This window comes from Balaenoptera ricei, chromosome 3 (assembly GCF_028023285.1).
Source record: "Balaenoptera ricei isolate mBalRic1 chromosome 3, mBalRic1.hap2, whole genome shotgun sequence".
Lineage (NCBI taxonomy): Eukaryota > Metazoa > Chordata > Mammalia > Artiodactyla > Balaenopteridae > Balaenoptera > Balaenoptera ricei.
Genome location: NC_082641.1, coordinates 148,319,283 through 148,345,120, shown reverse-complemented (window position 1 = coordinate 148,345,120; position 25,838 = coordinate 148,319,283). Strand labels below are relative to the sequence as shown.

Below are 25,838 nucleotides of genomic sequence, written 5' to 3'. Positions count from 1 at the left end.
TGTACCAAGCTGTTCTTTCTAAGTCACCGTGTTGCTCAGGTCAGTGTCGTCCTCATCTTTCTCTACCTCTTGGCCGCATTTGACTAACCAGTCCCTCCCTCCCCTTCTCCCTCCTTGGAACCCCGTTTTCACTTGGCTTCCACAATTCCACCTTCTCTTGCTTCTCCTCCTACCACACTCTACCATTTCCTCCTCCCTCTGGTCTCTAATGGATGGTGCAGCCCAGGACTCAGTCCTAAATCCTCTTCCCTTCTTTTCTTCATTTCTCATGGTGGCTGTGGTTCCTGTATTTAAATACCATCTACATCTCCATTTTGGTCTTATCCCTGAAGCCCAGATTTGCATATCCAACCGTCTATTGGGTATCTCCACATGGATATTTATGGGCATATCAAATTTAACATGTCCAATCTGGCCCCTCGCCAAACGTGCTCTGCCCACAGTCTTCCTCCAGCTCAGGTAACAACAGATCCACACTTTCAGATGCACACGCCGAAACCTCAGCATCATCCTTCATTCTCCTCTCGCAAGCTTTGCCTCCAATCCATCAGCAAATCCAGTCTGCTCCACCTTCAAAATATTTTCTTCTTCACACCTCTGCAGCTACCACCTAGGTAGCAGGGTAAAGAGAGTTCCCAGAGAAGGGAGGAGCATGTGCAGAAACCCTGAGGCAGGGGAAGATGTGGGACTGGAGTATCTCTGAAGGGATAAAGGCATGATGCTTGAGTCTGGGAGTTGCCTGCCCTATTGGCCCCGTTATGAAATAGGGTTGAAGCGATCGCTATGGGGATCTGAGTTTTGGCCACTGCCAAGCAGTCTGGCTGTCTGGAATGGATCTGGCCAGCTCTAAGGGATGTACACGTTTCTGTTAATTGCATGTGCGTTACGTCTGCAATGTATGTTGTGTGTGTCTGTGTGTGTGTGTTCATATGCATGCGTAAGTATGCACTTTGTCCCACTCCAGACATCTTTCCCTGGGCTCTGAGCCATCAGTGTACTAATGTAGTTCCATGTCCGATCTGCTGGGGGATCCCCAGAAACCCCTGCTCATGACTTTAGTCCTAGATGAAGCAGCCTTTTTGTTCACGGACCTTCGGGGTTCCTTGTGTTGTTCTAGGCAAACATGACTTAGGCTTTATGGGTTGGTCACCATGGACCAAGATGACCCTCCGAGCCCTTGGCTCCTTCTCTGCAGAGCCAGGACTCCTGCCCTTCTTCCCCCTGCCCCCTTTTCTCCTCCTGAAATCAGGGTCTTCTGGAGACAGGGGTATTTGGGCACATGGCAGCAGCTGGGACAGGGGTCAAAGGCAAGGCAGGCTCAGGCCACCGATGTGCTCTGCTTTATCCCTAACAACCGTGTAATTGGAGGAAAATTGGCGCAATGTGAGGTGCCGGAAAGTTCAAAAAGGGTTGTTTCAGGGTCTTTGTGCCTGTTTTCTTTTCATGCTGGAGTGTTGAGTTGGAGCCCAGCAAGATCCTGGGCAAGCCCCAGAGCTCTCTAGAACTGGACAGATATCTCGGGACAGAGTCACCTACCAGGGCAGGCAGGGGCTGAGAATGCCCTTGGGGAACATCTGAATAAACAGACCTTTTAGGTCTGAGAGGAGAAGAAGGATGAATGCTCGTATTCCTGCCCCCTGGCCTGGGGGCAGTGATTTCCTGGGACCCTCAGAGCCTTCTTCTGAAACCAGAGGGGCAGGATCATTAAATAGGCTTTGGACAGTAAGGCCAAGGAAGCACAGGGTCAGTTTCCTAGTCTGCTTTGACTCAATTTCTCCAGCTATAAAATGAATAAATACTTTTGTTACTGGCCTCCCTCTTAGGATTGTTGGGAGGCCTCCTGGTCAACCAAGCACCAAAGAGTTAAGGAAGCAGAATGGTGAAGGGGTTCAAAGTTCAGGTTTCAGTGTCAAAGAGACTTCTGTCCAAACCTTATTTATCAGCTGCGTGACTTTAGACAGGTTTCATTACCTCTCTGAGCCTCAGTTTCCTTGTGTAACATAATGACATTAGCAATGTGCTTTAAGGATGAGATGAGATAATGCATATAAAGCACCTCCCACAGCAGTTAGCCCACTGTAAATGCCCTGCATGGATAGAAAAAAAGGAAGGAAGGAAGAACAACAAGATCAAAGAGATCGTTATTATTGCTTTGATTCTAAAGCGAGTTGGTTATTATGATAGTTCTCGCCAAATATTCAAGTGTCCCTGTAGATCTCCCAGCTTCCTTTGCAGTTAGGTTTGGCCATGTGACTAGTTCTGGCCAGTAGACTGAGAGTAGAAATGATATGAGTCATTGTGAGGTCAAGGAAATTAAGAGCTGGTGCGGCTCCTCCCTCCCTCTCATCCCCAACACACTGACCTTGGGGGCCACATGTTCTCTATGGCAGCGGTCCCCAACCTTGTTGGCACCAGGGACCGGTTTCATGGAAGACAGTTTTTCCACGGACGTGGGGGAGGGGGGAGGATGGTTCGGGCGGTAATGTGAACGATGGGGAGCAAAGGGGAGCAGCACATGAAGCTTTGCTGGCTCACCTGCCGCTCACCTCCTGCTGTGCGGCCCGGTTCCTAACAGGCTGCGGAACGGTACTGGTCCACGGCCCGGGGGTTGGGGACCCCTGCTCTATGGCATCTTAGAGATGGTCTCAAGCCTTTATGTGAGTGTGAAGTCTGTGTCCACTGTGTTAACCCAGTGAGATTTCGGAGTTCCTTTGTTACTGCTAATAGCCTTGCTGACTGATATAGTCATCTGTGAGGGGGAAATACGTCTCCCCTACTCCTGACCTCCTGGGGCATCTAAGGATGATGATAATGATAATAACAGTGGCTGTAACAGCTACCATTTATCGAGCCTTTGAGAAATACTGCAAAGCCCATCGCAGATGTTAAACTATTCAGGTATCTCACGAGGTTCATGTTTTGCTATTACATAATAATTGCGTTCCTAGAGTAAACTGTATTTTCTTAAAGGGTTCTCTTAAAAACTTCAGTGAGGAAAAAAACTGCTTAGGGCAAGAGTTTTAGACTATGACAACAAAGTTATTTCTCTTACAGAAATGTCAAAAGTAAAGGGTTTTAATTGCTATTAGGACATTCTGAAGTTACAAACTACAAATAACAGATTTTCAAAACGGACATAAGCCAACCTAAAGGTCATTGAGCAAATGCTGAATTCCATGGAAGACAAGATTCAGGTCAACTTGCTTCCAGACCATCAAAATAAATTGTGGCTTGGTCCAGAAGTGCTAGTAAAAAGGAAGCCCCATTAGATCTCAAGAAAGCTGCTACCCTCCCCCGCCCCTGCAAAAAAAAAAAAAAACCCAAAACAAAAAACCCTAAAAATACATTATTAAAAAAAAAAAAGGGAATACCAGTGGCAAAGAACAGCCAGTCACCGACTAAAGTGGCCCGTGGGTGTTGAAGCTGGAGGCCAATAGGCTCTCCTCTGATACACGCAGGGATCCTTTCTGATCATGACAGTGGTGTAAACCAACAACCAGCACAAACTGAGTTCCTTGCTGAACTGATCAGGTTACATCCAATTTGCATTATGAAAATTTGCATAGCAGGAAAAAGCCTGAATCTGATTTGTCTGGCAGATGAGGAAACCAAGAAAATATGAGGCCATCAGTGGCTACAGTGAGCAACTACGGAAACAACCCCTATTCAAGGTTCTCTGCTTTTTTGACTCTGCTCAACTCAGAGTTCCCCTGATGTATAGTGACATCTGCATATCCTCATGAATGAGCGTGCCACCTCTGAGCTGGGATTCGAGGCCTCTGAGTTTGGTTCTGCCCTTCTCTTGGGGTCTGCCAGGACGTCTTGGGCCTCTCCATCCCTCCACTTGGGGAAGGCCTGGAGCTTCCGCTCTGAATAGCAAAGCCGCTTTGGTCCTTGTTGGTGTTTCTGAAAATACCAGTAGACCTGGAAGGTGTCCAGGCTGCCTAGGAAAGTGCCTGGAGAAGGGGATTCACTTGATTTCATTACGAAAGCAAACAGTCCTGGTGACCTTTGGGAATTAGCACATTTTGACTTCCTCCCTCCCTCAGGCCTTTGCTGGGCAGCTGAACATTCCACACCTCCCTGAGAAAGGGGAAGCACTTTGAGTGGGTGCTGGGACCTGTTGCTGACTAAGCTTGCCTCCTTCCGGCCTGGAGGCCTCTCCCCCGTCCTGCACCGACTGAGGGGACGAACTGGCCCCATCCTTTCTTGCCTTGCTGCCCAGTAGGTCAGTAGTGAGGCAGGTGAGTCTTGAAGCCGAGTCTTCAAGAAGATTCTGGAGGATGCGGACAGATTCAAGCAACTGGGCCCTCTGGGAGTTCTGTTCACCTGCAAACAGGATGGCTCCCCTCACCCAGCGCAGGAAGGCTATTGCTTTTTCAGGCTCCCCTAATTGGCCATTCCCACCTTATGATTTACTCATGAAATTCAACAGGCCCTTACTGAAGGCCCCCTTGCATGCCTGGGGCTGTGTCAGCTCACAATGGGTCACTGAGTAGATATTAGACCTATTTCCCACTCTCAAGGACCTTCAGAACTTAACGGGAAGACGAGACCCAGAGACCCACGTATGAGGTAATAAATCACAACAGTCTGTAATAAGGGCTAAATTAAATACCATCGTTATCCATGGTAGTTAAGAGCCCAGGTTTGGCATTAGGTGTCTGGGTTCAAATCCCACCACCATCATTTTGGTTGAGTTTGACTTTGGGCAAGTGCCTTAACCTTCTTAGGCCTCTGTTTCCTTATTATAGGTTGACCAAGGGTGCTAGCCTCAAGCACTTCTGTGGGGAATTAAATGAGCTGGCACATGTGAAGCGCCTTGTACAGTGCCTGACTCATGGTCTTAGGGTTATTACCAGCTACTGCTACTAGTTGTCAAAATATATTTGAGGGACCCCAGTAGTTTAGAAATCCTGAATCTAAACACACCCCCTTCTGCATAATGATCCTCTCGTCTTTATTTCTTTCAGCACTGATTGGTCATTTTGACTGATCAGTTTTCCAAGCTGGAGCCCCTGGGGCCCTCATATGCATTTAATCACAAAACCCTGTTGATTAGACCTCACATCTATGTCCTCCATATGACTCTTGCGCTTAACTGGGTCCTCACACAGCCACACTGATGACTCAGGAGCCCTCTTAACTGCTCACCTTGCTTTTGATTTCACCCTCTTCCAAACAAGCCTTACTACTACTCAAGAGAACTTGTTAAAATCCAAAACAGATTATCATTTCCTTGCTCAGACTCTTTCTGTGGCTCCCTCCGACTCTCAGGAAACAGCCAAGCCCAAATCCTTGATCATGACCCGCAGGGGCCCTCATTGATATGACCCCTGCCTAGCTCTAGAGCTTCATCGCTTGTGTTTCTCAAGTCACCTCCAAGTCCCAGCAATGCAGCCCTGTGCCCCAAATTCTCCTCCGTCTACTGGTCCTCCATGGCCATGCACATACACCTCTCAAAGTCTAGAACCCTTTGTCCCTATCTCCTGAAGAGTCAAAATTATGCTTAAAAAAAAAAAACCCTCCAAACCACTTTCTTTGGGAAGCCTTCCTTTCCCAGGTCTGGGTTAGCTGCCCCTCCTCTGTGCTCCCGCAATAGCTTTGCTTACAAGATCATGCTGCAGGTTTTTGTTTTCGTGTCTGTCTCCTTCACTAGCATCTGACCTTCTTCTTCATCTACATCTTATTCATGCAGGTGCAGTAAGGGACTGTATCTTATTCATCTTTGTATGTTCATACTGATAAATGACTAGGAAGATGGATGGATGGATGGATGGATAAATGGACAAATGGGTAGATGGATGGATAGGTGAATGGTTGGTTGGATAGAATAGTGGATGGATGGACGGACGGATGGATGGATGGATGGACAGACAGATGGATAGAGGGTGGTTTTATGAATGGATAATGGATAGATAAATGAAGGAATTCAATAAAGTGGCAAAAACCTCTAATTAGATCTTGCGGCCATCAGTGGCACTGCCGAGACAAGGCTCCCCTTCTTGGAGCTTCATAGTTCAGGCCGAAAAGCAGAATGACCTTGCAACTAGCAGCTAGTGGGTTTTTTTGACCTTGATGCTCCCCATTGTTCCAGCAGGAAGGCTGAGAAGGAGTGTCGATCTTAGAGGGAGAGAGGACAGCCAGGTGGGCTTTATCCCATCATTGACCCAGCCTATAGCCTTTCTGCCGACCTCCTCAGGTCTGCCCTCATACGAGTCCCATTCAGTCCTTTTCTTCATCCAGGCATCATGGATTTATTTCCAGCTTGAACTATGGCAGATTTCCGCCTCTGGTTCCAGGGTGACAAAGCAGCAGATGGCATGAGTGATGGAGGATGCCTTGACCAATAGGCGCTATGTGCGGCCCAGCGCTTACCTGTTCCTCTGTCAGGAGAACAGCACGTTTCACTCTGTTCATTTTCCTGTTCAGGAGCTGCTGTTAGAGCAGCCACGTGAGAAGTTCACCTTATGCAGCTTGGAGCCTTTATCAGCTCTTCGAGGAAGACCTTTCAGGCCGACCTGGTTCACTAAATAAACACAGATAAATCCTGGAATGGAATGAACTAGAAACGAAATGTGCTGTCGAACTCCTCTTGATACAGAGAACCAGCATGCGGCCCGCCCAAGCTGAAGTGGAAAGACCCCGAGGCTTTTGGGAGAAGAGCCCAGCCCAGCCACCCTGGAATCCTCATTCAGGGTTTATGAAGCAGCAGGCAGCACACAATTGACTAAATTTGGTTGTGTTTTTATTTTTGTCCAGCCACAAATACCGGCAAAGAACTGAAAACGATTCCTTCCCTTCCTGGAGCCTCGGAGCCAAGCTGGTTTTATTTTTAGCTTCAACTCTGGTTTTGAGCTTTTAGGACACTCAATACCCTCCCCACTGCAGGCAGCGGTGGGCCGATTTCAAGACTTTTGTCTAAACTGGAGCGTTGGTTGTCTGAGTGTAACTCTCACCAGGCTTTGTGCAGCTGTGGCAATAGAGGGTGGTTCCAGACAGACCCACCTAGAGACCCACTTCTATTCTTGGGGACTCCAAGAGCATCCTTTTCAGGGAGGGAAATGTACTCAGGGTGGATGGTTGTCTGGGCTGGGGCAGAGGAGGTGGCAACCCTGGATGAAAGGAAGCAGAGGCAAAAAGAAGACTAGGGAGGGGAGAAAAGAAGGGGAAGGCAGCTGTCACACAGATTGAAAGCCTTCGAGTAACACAGTGGTTCAGAACCAGGCTCTGGAGGCAGAACCCCTGGGTCTACATCCTGCCTCTGCCACTTCCTGTCACAGTGGCCTTGCAGAATGGGCTCAACCGCTCCAGGGGTCGCTGTCTTCACCTGTGAGATGCGGGTAATTATGACACCAGCCTCTGAGCTGCGCTGCCTGAGATCCTACCCCTCTAGCACGTGGCGTAGTGTCTGACACGCATTTGTGCCGCAACTCATTTCACTTACTATTGCCATGCTCTCATTGCAGTGCTAGACACTTACGCATACAGTGTGTTATTAAAACTTACTGTGACTCACTGAGTAGGGTTATTTGGCAGATGGAAAACGGAGGCTCAAGGAGCTAGGTAACTTCCCCGAGGTGCCATGGCGAGAGTATGATAGAGCCAGACCTGAACCCAGCGTGACCAACCCCAAAGTCATAGCACCACGCCTTCTCTGGGACCAGTGCTTCCCCGTGTTAGAAAGGGGCTTATCACTGGCTGTATGAGAACTGCTCTAGACAAGGAGCTAGACTCCTCCTCACCCTCCTCTCCTCTGGGCTCCCCCCTTTCTTCCCACTTTGGTGACAGGAACACACAAAGAGCAGATAGATACTGGGAGTGATCAAAAGAGCACTGGTCAAATCCATAGAGACAGAAAATAGAATGGTGGCTGCCAGGGACGAGGGGAGGGGGCCCTGGGGTGGGGTTGTTTAATGGGTACAGCGTTTCAGATTTGCAAGATGAAAAAGCTCTGGACATCTGTTGCACAGCAGTGAGAATATACTTAACACTACAGAACTGGACACTTAAAAATGGTTAAGATGGTCAATTTTATGTTAGGGCTTTCGTTTTAACCACAGTTAAACAAACGAAAACAAAACAAAACAAAAAAGAGCCCAGGGAGGCAGGTTGCCGTTTCGGTGGGGCAGGAATTTGAGCTTATCTTGTCCCACTTGCCAGCCTTTTCTCAGGCTTCCTTACAGTCAGGAGTGTCACCAGCAGCTCCGCGGGCCCACCCCTGCCCCGCACCACGGGAACCCCTTCAGGGCTGAGCTGCACGCTTCTGACTTGAGGTGCTGAATGCTCCTCTCACATGCTCTGCCCTTGCAAACTTCCTTCTAGTCCCCTGTCCCTCTGAAGTTTTTGTCCTTCAACCTGGAACGAAAAGGGGAAAATAGCAATCCCCCGGACCCCCAGGGGATCACGTCTGCATGATGTGGTGGAGGAAGTGTGGGCTATGGGGACAGAAGCTGGGAAGAAGCTCACCTTTTCTTCTCTTCAGTTCGCTTAGCTCTAGATGGGATAATACATGTTTTCCACGTAGCCAAATATGCACAGTTTAAGCGGATAAGTTCAGCCGGGCTATAAACTGCTCTTTTGCACGAGGAGATTCTGGAGAGTGAGATTCTGAGGATTCTGGGGACAGGAGATTTGGGGACCCTGGTCTGGGCTTCCCTGATTAGGCTGCGTAAAGATGCTTGGACAGAGAGGCCTGGGAATGAGCGCGGGGCAGGCTCTCCCTCTTGGCCTCACACTCCCGGGAGAGCAGGCTTCGTGGAGACCACAACGACTTACGGTCCCTCGGAAACTCAGATGGCCTTCTTTTCTGTGGGCATCAGCATGGACTGTTCTCAGGAGAGAGTCTGGCTCTGTTGCCACCACCCAACGTGGGACACCCGTCCTGGGCTGAGTTTTACCTCTAGGTCTACACACCTCGACCATGATCCCTGACCCAGGGCCGACTTTGCCATTAGGCACAGCGGGGACAGCACCCAGGGCTGACAGTACTTTTTAGGGACCCATGAAAATGGTTTAATTTCTTTTAACATTAGAGGAAAGGGATGAGTGTTCAGGTCAAAGTAAATGTTATATAATATTAATATATTTGTTTTTATACCAAAACAGTTATAAAATGCAATATTTAGTTTTTTTAAATAGGGGAAGGGGCCCACAGAGGCAAAAATGCTCAGGGCCCATGGCAGTCATAATGCAGCCCAGCTCTGGTCTGAAAAGCCAGGCTGGCCGGGATTCCATTTGGCCCTTTAACCCCTGGTGATCTGCCCCACCCTCTTCTCTGTCCCTATAAAGACTGCTATCTGTCCCACCTCTCCTCACCACTTAGGATCTGGAATATTCTCTCTGGTATTTTGTTTATTTTTAGGGACCCATTTCACATGTCCATTGCATCACTTGGCAATAGCTAGCTACCGCAGGCACATGTTGAGAAAAGTTCAAAAGCCTGTCTGAGGTTCGTGGGAAAGAATGTCATGATCAGTTAGTGATGCCTCTCCGAGGCTCGTGAAGGGGGGTGTGGCAGGAAGCACGCTGTGTTCCTGCTTCCGACTGACCTTTGCCTTTTTATCCCCAACTTGACTCCCAGCTCCGCGAGTTAAAAAAGTATGCCTTACATGTGCTGAGCATCCCACGTTGAAAGATCTAGAAGCCTCTTAATACCTGTTGATCGATGGACCGAAGGGGTGTCTGTATATACTCTTGATCCCGTTTCATGTCCCCTTGACATCTTTTCATTCTTTTTTTCCCCCTTCAGGCGCCTGAACAAGAATAAACTCCAGGTCCTCCCGGAACTGCTTTTCCAGAGCAACCCGAAGCTCACCAGACTGTGAGTAGAATGGAGTTGTGTTCCCTACCTGGTGTCTTGTCCGGCTTTGCTGACGCCGAGGATGCGGTTGCCTTAGCGTGGGGAGCCCTGAGCCGTGTGGACCTTGGCAGTGAGTCCGCGCATGTGGGCGCTTGGAGCCAGGCTTCAGCGTGCTGGGTCCTCACACTCCCCTCCAGCCCGCCTTTCGTGCGTCCGTCCTTCCCAGATCATCCGCTTAAGTGGCTGGTGAGGACTGTGGACCTGTGGTAGTGCATCTCTCCTTTGCAAGGAGGGAGGAAACTCTTCCTTTTAACTTGGGTCTGAATTAACCTCAGGGAAATGCCCTGAGGGTAGGCTTGGAGGTGAATTGATTTACACAAGACTGCCAGTGGTCTCAGAGGAGGGCAGTGGTTTGGGTTAAGCATTTCAACCTCACCTCCTTGCTGGCTAGAAGGATTTCTGCCCTTTGCTTGCTTCCTACCGCTGCCAGTCTGGGAACCCTGGGTCTGGAGATCTGTGATTTTGTGGGAAAAGAAAGAAACACTTTGAATTTTGCTTTATGTTCGGAATGGTCCAGGGTATAATGGGGGGTGGGGGGAGACTTGCAGATTCTCTGTGTATTTATTCAGCGTGAGAGTTTGGATACTGAAGAGCTGGAGTTGCACGTCGCGATGGAGATCGTGATTCATATGTTGGGGTTATTAGGCAAGTGCTAATTATTGACAGTGAACAACTCCATGCCTTTGAACCTGAAAGTCCTACCGGCAGTAACTAGTGTACATTATAGGGTGAATTGGTTGCCCAAGGCTTAGCAGTCAGGCAGTGAGATCTACGGCCTGGCTGGGAAGACTCTAACCTTACCGGGGAGGCTGCAAAGTGGTAGCCATCCTTCTCATTTCCAGTGGCTGTGTTTAATACCTCTGTAGGCAGTCCGCCGATGCGTGTAGATAAATTGGGAAATATGAAACACCTGTTTGCGTGTGCACTTAAGAATGAGTTCTGAATTAGGAATCGGTATCTCTCTCTGCACACACACACAGAGACTATATACATAAATGTACTTGCAAGGGCACTTGGCTGCAACAGGAACGGGCTGGGGTTGGCTGGTGTTTCAAGGGTACCGCGACCTTGCTTGCCTTCTCCGGGACACACCTGTACTTTGTCACGGTCTCCTCTTGCTGGTACTCCCTTTCTCTGGCTCAGTCCACCCGGCTGACGGTGCTAAATGAGGGAAAGAGCACGCCTCCCTTTCCACTCTTCTGCTCTGAACCCACCTTGATGGACGTGAGGGTGCATGAGGTGCTGTTGCTGGGCTGAATGAGCAACAGCAAGTGGGCAGATGGGGAAACCACTCTGGTTTTTAACTTCCTCTTCCCTGTACAGTTCTTTCGTTAAATGCTCACCTAATAGCCATCTCTCCACCCAGTATTACCTTGTGCTTTTCAACCTGCTTTTAACTAAATAACGCAGACGGTATGCTGTTCATCTGGAATCTCAGCATCACTTTCGAGGCAAGTAAAAGGTGCTTATGGGACTGGTGCTGCTGGGCAGCTTTGAGCGGGTAGGTCTGAGAGTTCCAGTTGCTGCAGGAGGTCAGGGGGGCTGATTCTTGCTCCCCACGGCCACCAGGTGAGGCCCATTTTAGGCGGGACTGGTCTTGATCCAGGCAGAGGGGGAGTTTCAGGCCGTGATAACAGGTCTCTGCCATGCTGGGGGCCAGGCCCAGGCAGGTAGCACAGGGGCATGGGAAACTCCAGTGTCCTAAAGGCCACTTTCTAACTGAAAGAGGTCGGGAGAGCCACTTTCCCTTCTGTGCCTAAATGTCTTCATCAGTAAATGGGAGATGCTCCATCTTCCCTTCTACCCACCTCACCAAGGAGCTGTACGTATCCGATGAGATTATGGTGGGCATGCATTTTCTAGGGTTTAAAGTGCTGTGTGAGTGCAATTACCAAGATAGCTACTGTTACTCCTACAGTTCCCATCTTCACAACTTGTTTCTAATCTCCTTTCTCTGGGAGACATGAAGAAACCAGGAGCTGACGTGGGCCCTGAGATCTGTTGCACGGAGCTTTTGCCCTCAAGCCAGAGAGCTGCAGCTGGGAAGGCAGGGAGGACGTTTGGCTCGTTTTGGTTTCTGCCCCTCTCCAGGTCCCCAGCCAGGCCCAATGTGACACACAGGCACTCAGGAATGGGTGGATGAATAAATGAATGATACAGGCCTCAGGGTATGAACCATGTTCTGAGGGAACTTTGAATCTTTTATCCACCATTCCTTCATTCGTTCATTCAATAAACTTTTCCCAGGTGCTTGTTCCAGCCTGGCCTCTGTGCTGGGTGTTAAACTGCAGATATGAAGGTTGCCCAGTTCTCTATGTGCCCTATCATGACACATTCTGAATGGCTGCCAAAGAGCTGAGAGCTAAATACATACTTTTTTTCATTGAAGCAGCTCTATTAACCCAGGTTTGGGCTATAATCAGCAATCCTTTTGTCTCTCTGGGCTTGATCTTTGATTTTTCTTAATGACCCTATTGTGTCTTTGTCTTATTTTGTCAGCCACTCCAGGGCCTTTGTGGAAGTAAGCAGGGTACAAATTAGAAATCAATAAATGTGCAATCATGAGTGTGTATACATATGCCACTGGCTCTGTTTTAAAAGAGCACTGCATCTCAATAGACGCAGTGAGCCATTTTCCAGGGAATGCTAAATGGGGCTGCTGGGTGGCTGTCTCCTCCACAGTCAGCCATGTAGTTTAAACAGCAATTCTGACGCACCTTTTCTTATTAGATCTATAGACAAAGACTGCTTAATATTCAATGATTATCTGAAAAATACCTTTTGGAAAGGCTATGGTCGTATAATACATGTAGTGATGGGAAAGGGAAACAATATTTGTTGAGAACCTATTATATATATATGATTATAATATTACCACTAACTAGTAAGTGGCAGAAATGTGACAAATTAGTTTAACTCAGAGGGGAAATATGTGAGTTAATGTGCATGAGAAGGCCAGTGGTAGTTATGGTTGGCTTTAGGAACAGCTGGATCCAGGGGCATGGTGGTGTCATCGGGACTTCATCTCACTCCCTCCAGCCCTAGGAAGAGTGCACGGGATGGCAGGCAAAAGCAGAAGCCTCTGAGGGCAGTAACCTGGCAACCAGGGTGGAGAGGGTGTCCTCGACAGCAGTCCTGCAGAAAAGAACTGAGGGTCAATTGCTTACCTTGGTCGCATGTCCAGCTCTGAGCAGATGCTATTGCTGGTGAGATGATGTCCTCTGATTGACCAAGTTTGGGCCATGCGTCCATCACAGTTGTTTGCAGATGAGGGTGTGCAGGGCCTGGGAATGGGTTTCCCAAAGGGGAGAGTAATTCTGTTATCAGAGGACAGGGGAAGACATACTAGACTTGAACACAGCAGACATCTACAAGTTTATTGAGCATCTAGTCTGTTCAGTTCCCTGTGCTTTCATTGAATGGTTTGGATCCTCACAATAACGCTTCAAGATAATAACAATAGCAAACACATTGAGTGTCGGGTGCTCTTCTGAGCACTTCACATATAACTTGTTTGACACTCCTAACGATGCTATGGGGTAGGGACTATGAGTACTATTCTGTAGATGTGAAACTGAGGCTCAAAGAGGTCAAAGAACTTGCTCAGCATCATACAATTACTCAGTGACAGAACCAGGAATCTAATGTGGGTAATCTGACTCCGAAGCCTGTGCTTTTTTTCTACTACAATTAACTCCCTGCCTCAATACTCCCATTTTACAGATGAGGAAACTGAGGCCCAGAGTTTAAATTACTTGTCCATATATCCCGTATTTCTAAGCAGCAGCACTGGGCACTCTGCCTCAATACTCAGATTTAGCCTTCACACCAATCCTGCAAAGAGAATCATTATTAAATCTACTTCTACCTCCGCTCGCCGCAACTAGAGAAAGCCCTCGCACAGCAGCGAAGACCCAATGCAGCCAAAAATAAATAAATAAAATAAGTAAATTTATTTAAAAAAAAAAATCTACTTCTAAAGCGTAGAAGTGTTATCTGACTTACCCATAGTTGTATAACCAGGATACAACGGAATGGGGAAAGAAATGCATGTGTGTTGCTGCAAAGTACCTCTGTTTTCTACCATGCCACACTGCTGTGCTAACTATTGTGGAGAGCTGAAGTCATGCTAAAAAGGATTGGTGATGGACCTGTCATACATCCAAGTGCTTCTGTCAGGCCTTGGCTGGTTACCCCGCCCCACCCCCCTTAGATGCAGCACCATCTGATTCATTGGTGCATGTGTATAGTAGTGATGTATCTTCCCTCTTACTCTGTCCTTCAGTGCATAGAGCACGAGCCATAGAATCCTAGAGCTCAGAAGTGCCCTGAGGCTTAGGTAATACCACTGTGGTCTGTAAAACACGCAGCAAGGTCTCTTTCCTGCTTTGGGCACTCAATAAATATTAGCTCACTCCTGTCCTGATGTATATTATAAGGTTTTCAAGGGTCAGGACTGTACTTCTGCTCTTTCTAGGTTTCCTATCACTCTTGACTGAGCACAGGAGATGGCAGTAAAGTGAAAAGGTTAAGGGGCTGCCAGTTACTTGCTGTGAGACCATGGGCAAATTACTTAACCTCTCTGGGTCTCAGGTTCTTCATCAGTAAAGTAGACAATAATAGAACCTACTTCTCCAGATTGTTGTGAGGTAAATGGAAATAGCCCGGGGACAACCTTTAGCATTGACTATAGCCCGTAGTAAAGTGCTCAGTGAAAGACGGCTATGGTTAACTTTTGCTGGCTGACTGATAGGAATGGTGCATATGCTGGGGCTTTGGCATCTCTGGTGTAAACATTTTAGCACCTCTCAAAGAGTTCAGGCTCCAAAATAAATGAGGGTTGAGGGAGCACTGCACCGGGAGTGGGAAGATCCTGATCCTCCTACTGGCTCGGCCACCCACAAGCTGTGTGACCTTAGGCATGTTACTTCATCTCTCTGGGCCTCATCTAGAGAGGTTGGGATGAAGCATGGTCTGTTACGTGGTCTGTAAGTTATGAATTTCTCCTTTTTGGCCTCTCCTTCAAGCTTTCTCTTTTACCTACACATGGGGGAAGGAGGGAGGGATTTCTGGTGATTCGGAAGTTAAGTGGTTAATGTTGCCAGAAATTCCTTAGAAGAAGCAAAAGACAAGATGAAAACAGTAATTAAAAGCTGTCTGCCTTGCACCAGATTAGGGAGCTTTGAAGGGGATGAGAGGCACACAGTGGTTCACAACTGTTTTTTTTTTTAAATTTGACTTTGCCACGTGAGGATGAGCAGACCACTGGGGTCCTTCTGGTCCACGTCTCCTGGATTCATGTCCAAAGAGTGGACATATTTGGTAGTGGTTTAAAGCCTGTTGCTGAAGAAGCAGTTGTGCTAGCAGCAGGACGGAGGCCCCCGATTATTCTTCACACAGTCCTACTAGGTATTTGGCAGATTTAAAACATGCCACTGGGGTTAAACCGCTGTCGCTCACTTGGGTCAGTGGAGTTGCAAGAGACTTGGGAAGTTAATCCCCGGGCAGCTGAAAACAACATGAAATGTGACCAGCCAACTTAGCCCCAAGTCACTGGGGCTGCTGTCCTGGTGGGGCTGATTCCCTCCCAAAGAGTTGTGAGACCTCAGTTTCCACAGAACTTACTTGCAATGAGTGGGCCATCCCCTGAACTCTCATTTCTGCTAGCTTGTACCTCTCCTTCTTATTTACCATTTTCTGCCCTTATCACCCAGCCATGTGCATCCATGCCCCGTATCCCCAAACAAGCCAGAAACTGCATTCAGCAAGGTGATCTAATGTTTCTTTGAGGTAACCCAATATTAGAGCAAAGAGCAGGGGCTTTGGAACTGTCCAGACCTGGGTTTGGATCCTGCCCTCTGGTGACTGACCCTGGGCAAGTGACCTCAACTTTCTCAGTCTCTGGTTGGTTAGCAATACAATAAGGATAATCATCATAGTTCCTGTCGTAGTTTGCTAGGTCTGTGATAAAGAAGTATCTCAGACCGGATGGCTTAAACAACAGGAATTTGTTTCCTCACAGTCTGCGGCCTGGAAGTTTCAGATCAAGGTGCTGGCAGGATTGATTTCCTGAGGGCTGTCTCCTTGTCTTGCAGATGGTGGTCTTCTTGTTGCCTCTTAACATGGTTGTCCCTCTGTTCACGCTCACCTCTGGTGTCCTGTCCTCTTCTCATAAGGACACCAGTCATGTTGGCTTAGGGCCCCACCCTAATGGCCACATTTAACTTAGTCACCTCTTTAAAGACCCAATCTCCAAATACAGTTACATTCTGAAGGACTGGGGGCAAGGGCTTCAACGTACGAATGAACACATTAGCACATAATAGTTCCCAAGCGTGCATTGCATATTTACTGTGGGTCAAGTGCTCTGCGAACTGCTTTTAGATAGATTCTCTTCCTCAATCTCAGGCTTGGGAGGTTAGATACTACATTAGCCCCATTATACAGATAAACACACCGAGTCCTAGAGATTTAGACAGCTTGTCCAAGGTCATAGAGCCAGTCACTGACAGAGCTAAACTTCAAACCCGGGCTTGCCTGACTACAGAGCCCACATCCTTACCACAATTTCCATACTTATGAGAAGTCAGTAACTAAAGGGCCAGCAGCCCCTCATAGAAGCTCAGTTAGTGCTCTAGTTCCTTTATCTCTTTGAAGCCCTAAATGAGACCAGATCTGTTGAATGACTGGAACCCTGTACCTCTAGGTAGTACCTTCTGCTACTCAGAGCTCCTTTTGTAGCCACCTTAGTCTTCCAATTCTGCACTAACCTTTAAAACATAACTACATGCAATATGTGTCTCCATAAAACTCTGTATTGATGTGAAACGATGCTATAAAAGTGAAAAATCAGTGGAGAAAACAAAAACCATACTATTCAGTTTTCCAGCAGAGTTGTTATCTGATGTGGTGAAATGATCATAGGGCGATGGGAAAACCAATCCATCAGGACCATGGAGGCTTCACAGACTGCCTGCCTGCTTGCCTACCTGGAGCTGGATCCCAGAGACCTGTTCTTGCCTCTGGTCTGGGCTGGCGCAGCCTTCAGAGGCCAGGGGACGGATGGTGAGACCGGCCTCACCATCGCAGATGTGGGGTCGCTTTTTCCAGGGGCACGGCTGCCTAAAGCTCATGGAAAAAGTCCCTGCAAACTGGAGCTCCATTTCCTTCTCCAACATTTCCCCGATCACCGAGCACTGCGGTGAGGCCAGCCTTCCATTTGCTTTATGGCAGGCTTCATCACCTGCATGCTTCAATCATGTGCCTGAAGACGGGTTTAGCTTTAATCTGTGTGTGGACAGATAATGGATTACAGTGGGTGCCCTGTCACTCTTGGGATTTCTGTTTTGTGTGAGTTGCACTCTCTGTAGTACCTGAAGCCGGAGCGAAGAAAGAAGGCAGGCAGGGAAGGTTTCTGTTTTTCTCTCCTCCACTGAGCCTTTATCCAGCTGAGCACAGAAGCCTGTTGCCTTATTCACAGAGCTGATTATAAGGCTAATACTTTGAATTGCCTTATGGACTCATACTATAGAATTTCAGAGCTAGGAATAAAAGTTATCTGGGCCAGTGTTTTTCAACCTTTACTGTGCATCTGAACACCTGGGAATCTGGTTAAAATGTGGACTCTGGTTCTGCAGGTCTGGGGTGGGACCTAAGAGTCTGCATTTCTACAGGACCACACTTTGCAGAGCGAGGATCCAGACTACAGTGGTTCTCAAACTTAGCATATAAAAAACTAATCCCTTGAGGTTCTAATTAAAATGCTGATTCCCAGACTACGTCCCCAAGGACTCTAGTTTCATTAGATCTGGAATGGACGTAGGGATTTGACTCTGTAAGTAGGCACCCTAGGTGATTTTGGTGTATGTCACCCATGGGGCATATTTTGGGAAACACTGATCTAGTACAACCCCTGTTATTTTATAGATTTGGGATCAGAGGAGGAACCAAACATTTCATGAGCACCTACTGTGTGCTGCACACCTTATGCATTTGCCATCTTCTTTGGTCCTCCTTCAAGGTAGGTATGCCCACTACACAGATGATGAAACTGAGGGTTGAGGAGTTTAACTAACTCACCAGGAATAAACCCAGGTCTTTTTGACCCCCAATTCTGTATATTTTTCTGCTTTATAATGTGACGCTTGTGCTGAAATACATCTTGAAAAAGAAGGTTGGGTAGACGGGAGAATAAGAGAAAAATCATGGACCTCTGTAGCTTTCAAGGTTCAGTATTTGTACTTTTATGCTCATATGAGTGTATATGAACATATGCTCATATCTGAGATCTAGGATATTAAGACTTGAAACATTGAAAGAGAAAAATTTATAGACTTAAATGCATGTTTGCAAATAGACTTTTCTAAGTTCCCTACAATTTATCAAAGGTAGAGTGAAGTTTTACATCTTCAAATTCTTTAGCCTTTCGGGCCAGCAGCAGAATTTTCTAAAGTGATCATGCAATACTTGTACTTGAGAACATTCTGCCAGCTTGGAAAGTTTTTATTTTTTATTTTTTTAAGAAAGAAAGAAAACCAAGCTGTGACTTTACAATGCTTTGGAATTACAGAATATGCTTGTAATTTTTACAATTCTGCACAGACTTCTTTGCCACATCTGGTTGATATTACTGGCAGGGATATATGGGGGAATAAACCATGGGCTGGAATGTGAAACATCCCGCAAAATGAGTTTCTTATAGGTTGCTGTATAAAACATTTCGAGTCTCCCTCGCTTTGGAAGGGTGGCTTAAGTGATTTCATGGATTTAGTATTTTCTTTGGTTTGAAGATAAGGGTTTTTGCTGGTCTGCTTGGTGGGGATTCCAAGATGGTTTTCCGAGGATGTGTGGAAAGGGTTAACGTTTGAGAGTCAGGCCATGGATCAGGGTGGAAAAAGCCACGCTTGCAGGAAGTCAGACCAACGTTTGGTGAAAAACACTGGACACTGGTGACGATGGTGAAGCCCGGGTGCCAACTGAATTGCTACAGAAAAAGGAAAAATGCAGGGAGAAAGGGTTATATGTGTAAGGGCTTCAGGAGACCTCCTGAATCTTAGCTCAGCTGGTGCGTGAAACAGCTGATGGCAAGAAGAGCTCAAGTCCTTGCAAAGCCAAAAGCCTTGGTACATCCGTGCATTCTCTGTCCTGGATATGAAAACAGTGAGTTGGGAAAATGGAAAAATAAAACAAACACCCAGGCTGATACCTGGCATGTGGTCAATTCCCTATTGGGGACATTCTTGCCCAATTCTGAGGTGGAGAACTGTGTGACCAAGGGCAATTCAAGCATCCGTTGAACACCTACTGCGTGTGTGTGTCACTGCCATATGCTGGTTATTGGGATGCTGAGTCCAGAATGCAGACGTGTCTAATCTCAGCCCAGAGGGTGTGAGTGTGGGCTTCTCGCCACCTGGCGCCTTCTCACACTTCCTCGTCCGGGACCCACCTGCAGAGTTGGAACCTTTCTGCAGAAGAGCATGTGCTGCTCTCAGCACCGTGCGGCAATGCGGTGGAGTTGGCCAGCCTCGGCCGGGCTGTGCGGACATCCCCAAGGGTGCTCAGATAGAGACCGTGCTGTCCGTTGGCAACAAAGCCCTTTGCTGAAGATGAGAACCAGAGGCCAGCCTTCACCCACACCCTGGGGATCCTCATTCTCCTTATCTGGAGTTAGAAACTGTCAGGGGAATGGAAAATGTCAGGGAAATGCCACATTGCATATAGAAAAATATCAGCCTTTTGAGGTGGGCAGACCCCAAACACACATTCTTCCATGGCCTGAATGATGCTACTGTACCCGCATCTCATAATCTTGAAATATTTTTTCTTGAATCACATTCAGCAGCAACAGAAACCTTTCTAAAGGGCCTAATCATCTCTCATTTTCAGCCAACATTTGGGAATCTCTCCAGGGGACAAAGAGCATTTTAATTTGATGTCCTAAATTCTAGCATAATTTCAAGTCACACGCGTACACAAAAGTCTGTAACTTTGGCTTTCTTCTGGCTGTCCTGTGGGCTCAGTATCCCGGATTTTGAGCATTAATTTCCATTTGTAAGGTTTGCAGTCCATTTACAAAGTCCTGGAGACTGAAGCTTGTAATGAACGTGTTGACACCGTATTAACAACAGCAAAACTATGATAACACAGTACTGTCCAAACCAAATAGAAATAGAGAAGTTTAAGTAAATTTCACGCTCCTTGCCTGAATGTGGTGTGCTGGGCCTGAGTTTTTGATTCATGGTTTAGAAGAATATTTTAATGTTTTATTCATGATGTTCCTTTCTTCCCATCATTCCTTCTCTAATTCTCCTCACCCTGCTTATGGTGATGTAGCCTGCTTGGAAGTCTGGACTTGTCTTGATTGGTGCTGCCTGTTGTGTAGCCAAAAATCCTCCCCGTGGTTGGCTAAGTGGAGTATTCAGCTATGGAACTGATAGTTTGGCCTCTCATTGGCATGTCTAGGGCTCTGGACTCAAATTTCTCGTCAGTGAGTCAGCTTTTGATTGAAATATACACAGAGTCATGCCAACTTTTCTCCCAGTGAAAAGCATCTTGACTTTGGGAGGTCAGAATGCTCTGTCTAGGGGAGAAAACTGCGTTTCTAAGAGGGTGAAAGGGTAGCCGAGGACTGATCCCCTCCGTGTCAATTTCATTGAATTCGGGATTTAGGAAACTCTAAGCCATAGATCAAGATGCTCAGAGAGACCTAACTTTAATGATTTTTAAAAAAATGAAAATCAGTGGTAGCAATATAGAAAGAAAGCCTGAATCATCAGTGTTATTAATATCACGGCCCCAATCATCTCCTTCCTGTGTCTCCACGTCTTCTCCTCTATTCCCCCTTTTATTTCAAAAGCACATGCACATACACATAACATACCGCACACAAACACATAAAGCCTTCTCTCTATATGAGAATCCCAGACAGATAAATGAAGATCCCTTCCAGGCTGTGGAATGAAAGCACAGATATAATTTCACTTTAGTGCAAGATACTGACTTTTAAATTAGCTCAAATTATTGAGCAACACTGTGAGGAGATATCAGAGGTCAGAAAAGTGGCAGCGGTGGTGGAACAGGAGACACTTTGTCTCCTTGGCTCATATAATTGGTGTTTTTGGTGCATAGAGATGGTAGTGGCAGTTCTGTGTCAGAGACAGTAAATTATTAGTGTAAATGTTTTCTGGTCTCAAGAGAGAGCTCCTCTTTTCCCTGGAAGAGATGTGCATGGGTCAGGCTTCTACCCAAGACCTGAAGAGACTTTCATTCCATTTTACAACACAAAGCAGAGCTTTGTCGACTACCAGCTCCCAAGGGCTCAGCCACTGAACAAAATTATCTTAGGAAATAATTGTTATGGTTTCCACTGCTAATGGCGCTCTCTGCAGATCCTCTTGCCCTGTGCATGGCACTTCCTTTATTTAAGTGAGAGTGAAGGATGGGAGATCATTAGGCCTAATGAGGCCGGAAAAGCAGCAGCAGGGAAAGACCAGTTGCCCAGGGAGTACCCTACTGCCAGTTTTTCCCCACGTGGAGAGTCGCTGATAGGAGTGGTGAGGCGACTGCACAGAGTTTGTCACCATGCGTTATCAGTTGTCTACCACCTGCTGCCATCACCCTGGTACAGGCCACCATCCTTTCTCCATGAGACGACTGCAAGGACCTCCCCACTAAATCTTCCTGCTTCTACGCATGTTCGTTCATTATCCATCATCCATTCAGCAGCCTCCATGATTGTGTTAAGACCAATCAGATCTCCTCATTCTCCCCGTTAAACCTCCCAGTGACTTCACACGGTCCTAAGAATAAACCCAAGCTCCCACATTATACAGTCTGGCCCCACCATTCTTCCTAGTGCCATCCTAGGCCACGCTTCCCACATTCACCACGCTGCAGCCTCCTGGGCCTTCTTCCGGATGCTCCAACACTCCCGTCCCTTTCTCGACTCACGGCCTTGGCCTTGCTGTTCCTTCTGCCGGTACACGCTGACCCCAGATGTTGGCATGCTGGCAGGTCCTTCCTGAAATTCAGGTCCTGGCTCAAACATCACTCCCTTAGAGAGCCTTTCCTGATCACCCTACCTACAGTAACATCCCTTCCTTCTCAGTCACTGTCTATGACGTGACCCAGCTTTATTTTCTTCATAGCACTTATCACTACCCGAAATTCTTTTGCTCATTTATTTGTTTACTTTCTGCTCACGCATCCCCCAGGAGATTTTAAGCTTCCTGAGAGCGGGGATTTTGTCTGTCTTGTTGACTCTATGATTGTCTACCACTGTATCTAGCACACAGTGGGTACTTGGTAAGTATTCTATAAAAGAGTAAATGAGAGAAGGAACTTGGTCTCTCCACAATCCGCTTTTTACTCTCAATATATGGTCAAAGGCAGCTTCTGCTTCAAACCAGCACTCTCTCCTCATTGCCCTGAAAAAGCCCCAAATGATATTGAATAGGATGTGTGCGCATATATGCACACACAGTCATACACGCATGCACGCACACTCAACAAGCACACACACAAGAGTGAAGATAAAACTAACACATTGGACTTCTTCCCGCAGTTTCTAGCCTCTAGTTATTTCACTCTTTGCAAGACAAATTACTTGGGTTTAAAAAGTAGAAGGGGGCTCCCCTGGTGACGCAGTGGTTGAGAATCTGCCTGCTAATGCAGGGGACACGGGTTCGAGCCCTGGTCTGGGAGGATCCCACATGCCGCGGAGTATCTGGGCCCGTGAGCCACAACTACTGAGCCTGCGCGTCTGGAGCGTGTGCTCCGCAACAAGAGAGGCTGCGATAGTGAGAGGCCCGTGCACCGCAATGAAGAGTGGCCCCCGCTTGCTGCAACTAGAGAAAGCCCTCGCACAGAAACGAAGACCCAACACAGCCAAAAATAAATAAATAAATTAATTTAAAAAAAAAAAAAGTAGAAGGACCCTGCCCTGGGGTCCTGAGAGGGCCTTCATGGGATGAACCCATTCACACACAGGTGGGCCACACAGCATGGAGGTGAGCTGACTTCAAGGGCTACCGGGGTGGGATTTCAAATTCCCACCAAAGAGAGAGAAACAGCCCATGCTGGGGTCCTCCACTAGCAGATGTGAGCCAGTGTCCGAGACTGAGTTAGGGAGGGAATGTTATTTTTTGACACTTTTTCAAAGACCTGGGAATAATATTCTGTGATACAATGAAATGAAAAAATAAACTGTGTTTGCTTCATCTCCAGGCCTCATTGATTGTTTTACTTCTAATGGGCATTGAAAGGAGTTGTCTAGCTATTTGGAAGGCTCAGCTCAGTGAAGGCTTTCCAAAAAAGAGACCTGTGGGGACTCAAACAAAAACCAAATCTTAGTCTGGAAAAAAAACGAATAGATTACACTAATTTACTGGGCATTGACCTAAACCTCCAAATTATTTTTTTTCTTGAACTGAGATCTAAACCAGAGGTTGTTTGAAAGACATCTGGTGAATTAGTCCAAACCTGAAGTCAACCATGTCTTCTAAAATAATTGAACCAGAACCACACTGGAACATCAAAATATTAATGTTTCCAAACGGACTCTCTCTGGGTCTCTGGCTGGCGTAGCTATAGCACCAACCTACTGTTTGTTCCTCTTCTCCCCCTCCCAGCCCTCTGCCCCTACCTGTCACTTCTCCTTTCTGCAAACCTGGCATCAATCAGCAATGGGTGATCACTGCTGCTGCCCTGGGAATGCAGGCCTTCGAGACTCGCTTTACTGCTGCTGTGATCAGGAGAGATGCTACTCTTCAGAGTGACTTGACCCACTCACCACCTTTAATTCCATGTCATGAGGAAAAGAGGAGGGGTCTTTCATTAGATGAGTGGGAGAAAGGGAAGATAGGATGGAGAGAAAGGAAGAAACCCTAGAATAAGGAAGAGAGGGAGGGAGAAAAAAGAACAACAATCACCAAAAAGTAAACATGGAACAGAGATGGTAAAGATACAGTGAAGGAGAAAGGAAAGAAAGAAAATAAGAATCTTTGGGGGGAAATGTATCTCGGGTTTATTTTCATCTTTTTCTGGTTCCTCCTAAGGCAGCTGCAAGAATTTCTGATCACACATGTGCCTCTCCATTCTGTACCAAGCTCTGTGTCAACTCTTGTCTCTACAGCAACCCCTCAGGAGGCAAGGACATCATCTTCATAGAATCCCAGAGCTGGACGGCACTTTTAGAATTTCTAGAACTATGCCTTTCTTTCACAGTTGGAGAAATAGAGGCACAGAGCTGTAGGGAACTCACAAACCCCAGCCCTAGGATTCCTCGTCTGGTGCTGTGGGCCCAGCCCAAAGATATGTTCTTACCTTTGCCATGATTTTTCAGTAAGTGGCAAAGAAGAAAAACCATGGAAGAAGGATCACTGGCTTACAAGGGATTAAGGATTGGTGTTCCCAAGGGTCAGGCTGCCTGGGGTAGCAGTCTCTCTTTTAAGAAAAAGGATATTCTTTTGAAAGAGGTGATATTGGCGATGGATTTGCTCATCCAAGTAAGGATGAGCAATTCTTACCTGTGAAAGGGTTGTTGCGAGTTCCATGGGGTTATTGTCACGACACACTTGAGGAAGGGGATTGAGGGAACCAACCTCACTTGAGAGCCATTCCTCGAAAAGAATCAACAAAATAGGCAACCGAAAGGAAGGCGTAGAGGCTGACCCCCAAGGTTTCCATCCTGCTGTTGGAAGAATGGCGGTACCATCAAAGGGAAGTGAAGAGGAAGTCTTCTGGGAGTGTGGTGATGGGGACTGCTTCCCGGAGCTTGCAGCCCTCCCAGGGACAGCCAGCCTGGTGCATCTGAATTTCCACCTCCTAGGAATTTCAGAAGTTAAAAGGCCAGAGTCAACTTGGTATCAACTTCAGCAACATTTTTTTTTCCCATCCCAGGTGGTTACCTCTCTGAGGACACATCTTTATAAGGCGCCTGTTCATTTAAGAAAAAAGACCTCAGCCTGTTACGGATAACCCAGCAGCCACTGAGGAACTGACCGGGTTTTCCTAGTGGGTAGGGGCACCGCACCCTGCTTACCTGTCATATATAACCATTTACCTGCAGCTAATTAGCCAGACTTCAGCACAGAGTCCCCAGTTGCTATGCTAATGACGGCAGCCCTCCCCTCACAAGAAGTGCTGATTTCCCGGCTCAGCATGAAGGGCTTCAATAATCTCTCTTTCCAATGATATAATTTGATTCCTCCGTAGGAGGCTGCTCTGGTCCTAGCTCACTTAGCCTTAAATCTCTCGCTAGATACTCTCATTACTTAATCTTTTCAGGCCCCAGACCAGCCCGGGGCCTCTTATTTATCTATCTGGGGTCCTGTTTACTTCCCTGTTGTAAATTACTTCTGGCTCCTGGCAGTCTGATCGCTGCAGTGATAGACTAATAGCTCGGAGCTACCGCATTTGCCTTGTGTGATGAGGCAAATAATATGCTTAACTTATGGGAGAGAAGTTCCCCCCCCCATTTATTTCAGGGGGGGAAATATCACTCAGGGGAAAGGGCCAAATCATTTACCTAATGGCTGCTGGTGTAATTATGGACAAGATTATGTGAAACAAATTGCCATGCCCATAAATCTAAACCTCCAGTGTCTCAAAGGCAGAGAGGGAATTTGGGCAGCTGGCATGGGCTCTGACTCTCTGACAGGTGGGTTTCTGAGAGGGTGCTGGCAGAAAGAGGATGTCGGCATGCTGGTTTGCCTGGCAAGGAAGATGCTGTTCTCCAGCTCCAAACTCTAAACAGCTAAGGCCAGGGTGGGCAAACCACAGCCTGCAGGCCCATCCAGCCCGCTGCCACCTGCTATTGTAAATAAAGTTTTATTGGAACATAGCCACAGTCACTCATTTTCATACTGTCTGTGGCCCTATGTGTGCTACAGTGGCAGAGGGGCCTAGTTATTGGCAGAGACTATATGGCCCCCCAAAGCCAAAAATATTTATAGTGTGGCCTTTACAGAAAAAGTTT

General features: G+C 47.2%; 1 protein-coding gene across 2 annotated transcripts in view; it reads left to right on the top strand.

Moving 5' to 3' along the window:
• Positions 1-25,838, top strand: part of SLIT3 (slit guidance ligand 3) — a 618,579-nt gene that overhangs the window by 94,528 nt on the left and 498,213 nt on the right. For both annotated transcript variants that reach the window (XM_059917657.1, XM_059917656.1), the window contains one exon: positions 9,752-9,823. In XM_059917657.1, the coding sequence (XP_059773640.1) occupies positions 9,752-9,823 (72 nt within the window). The remainder of the gene's footprint in view (positions 1-9,751; positions 9,824-25,838) is intronic.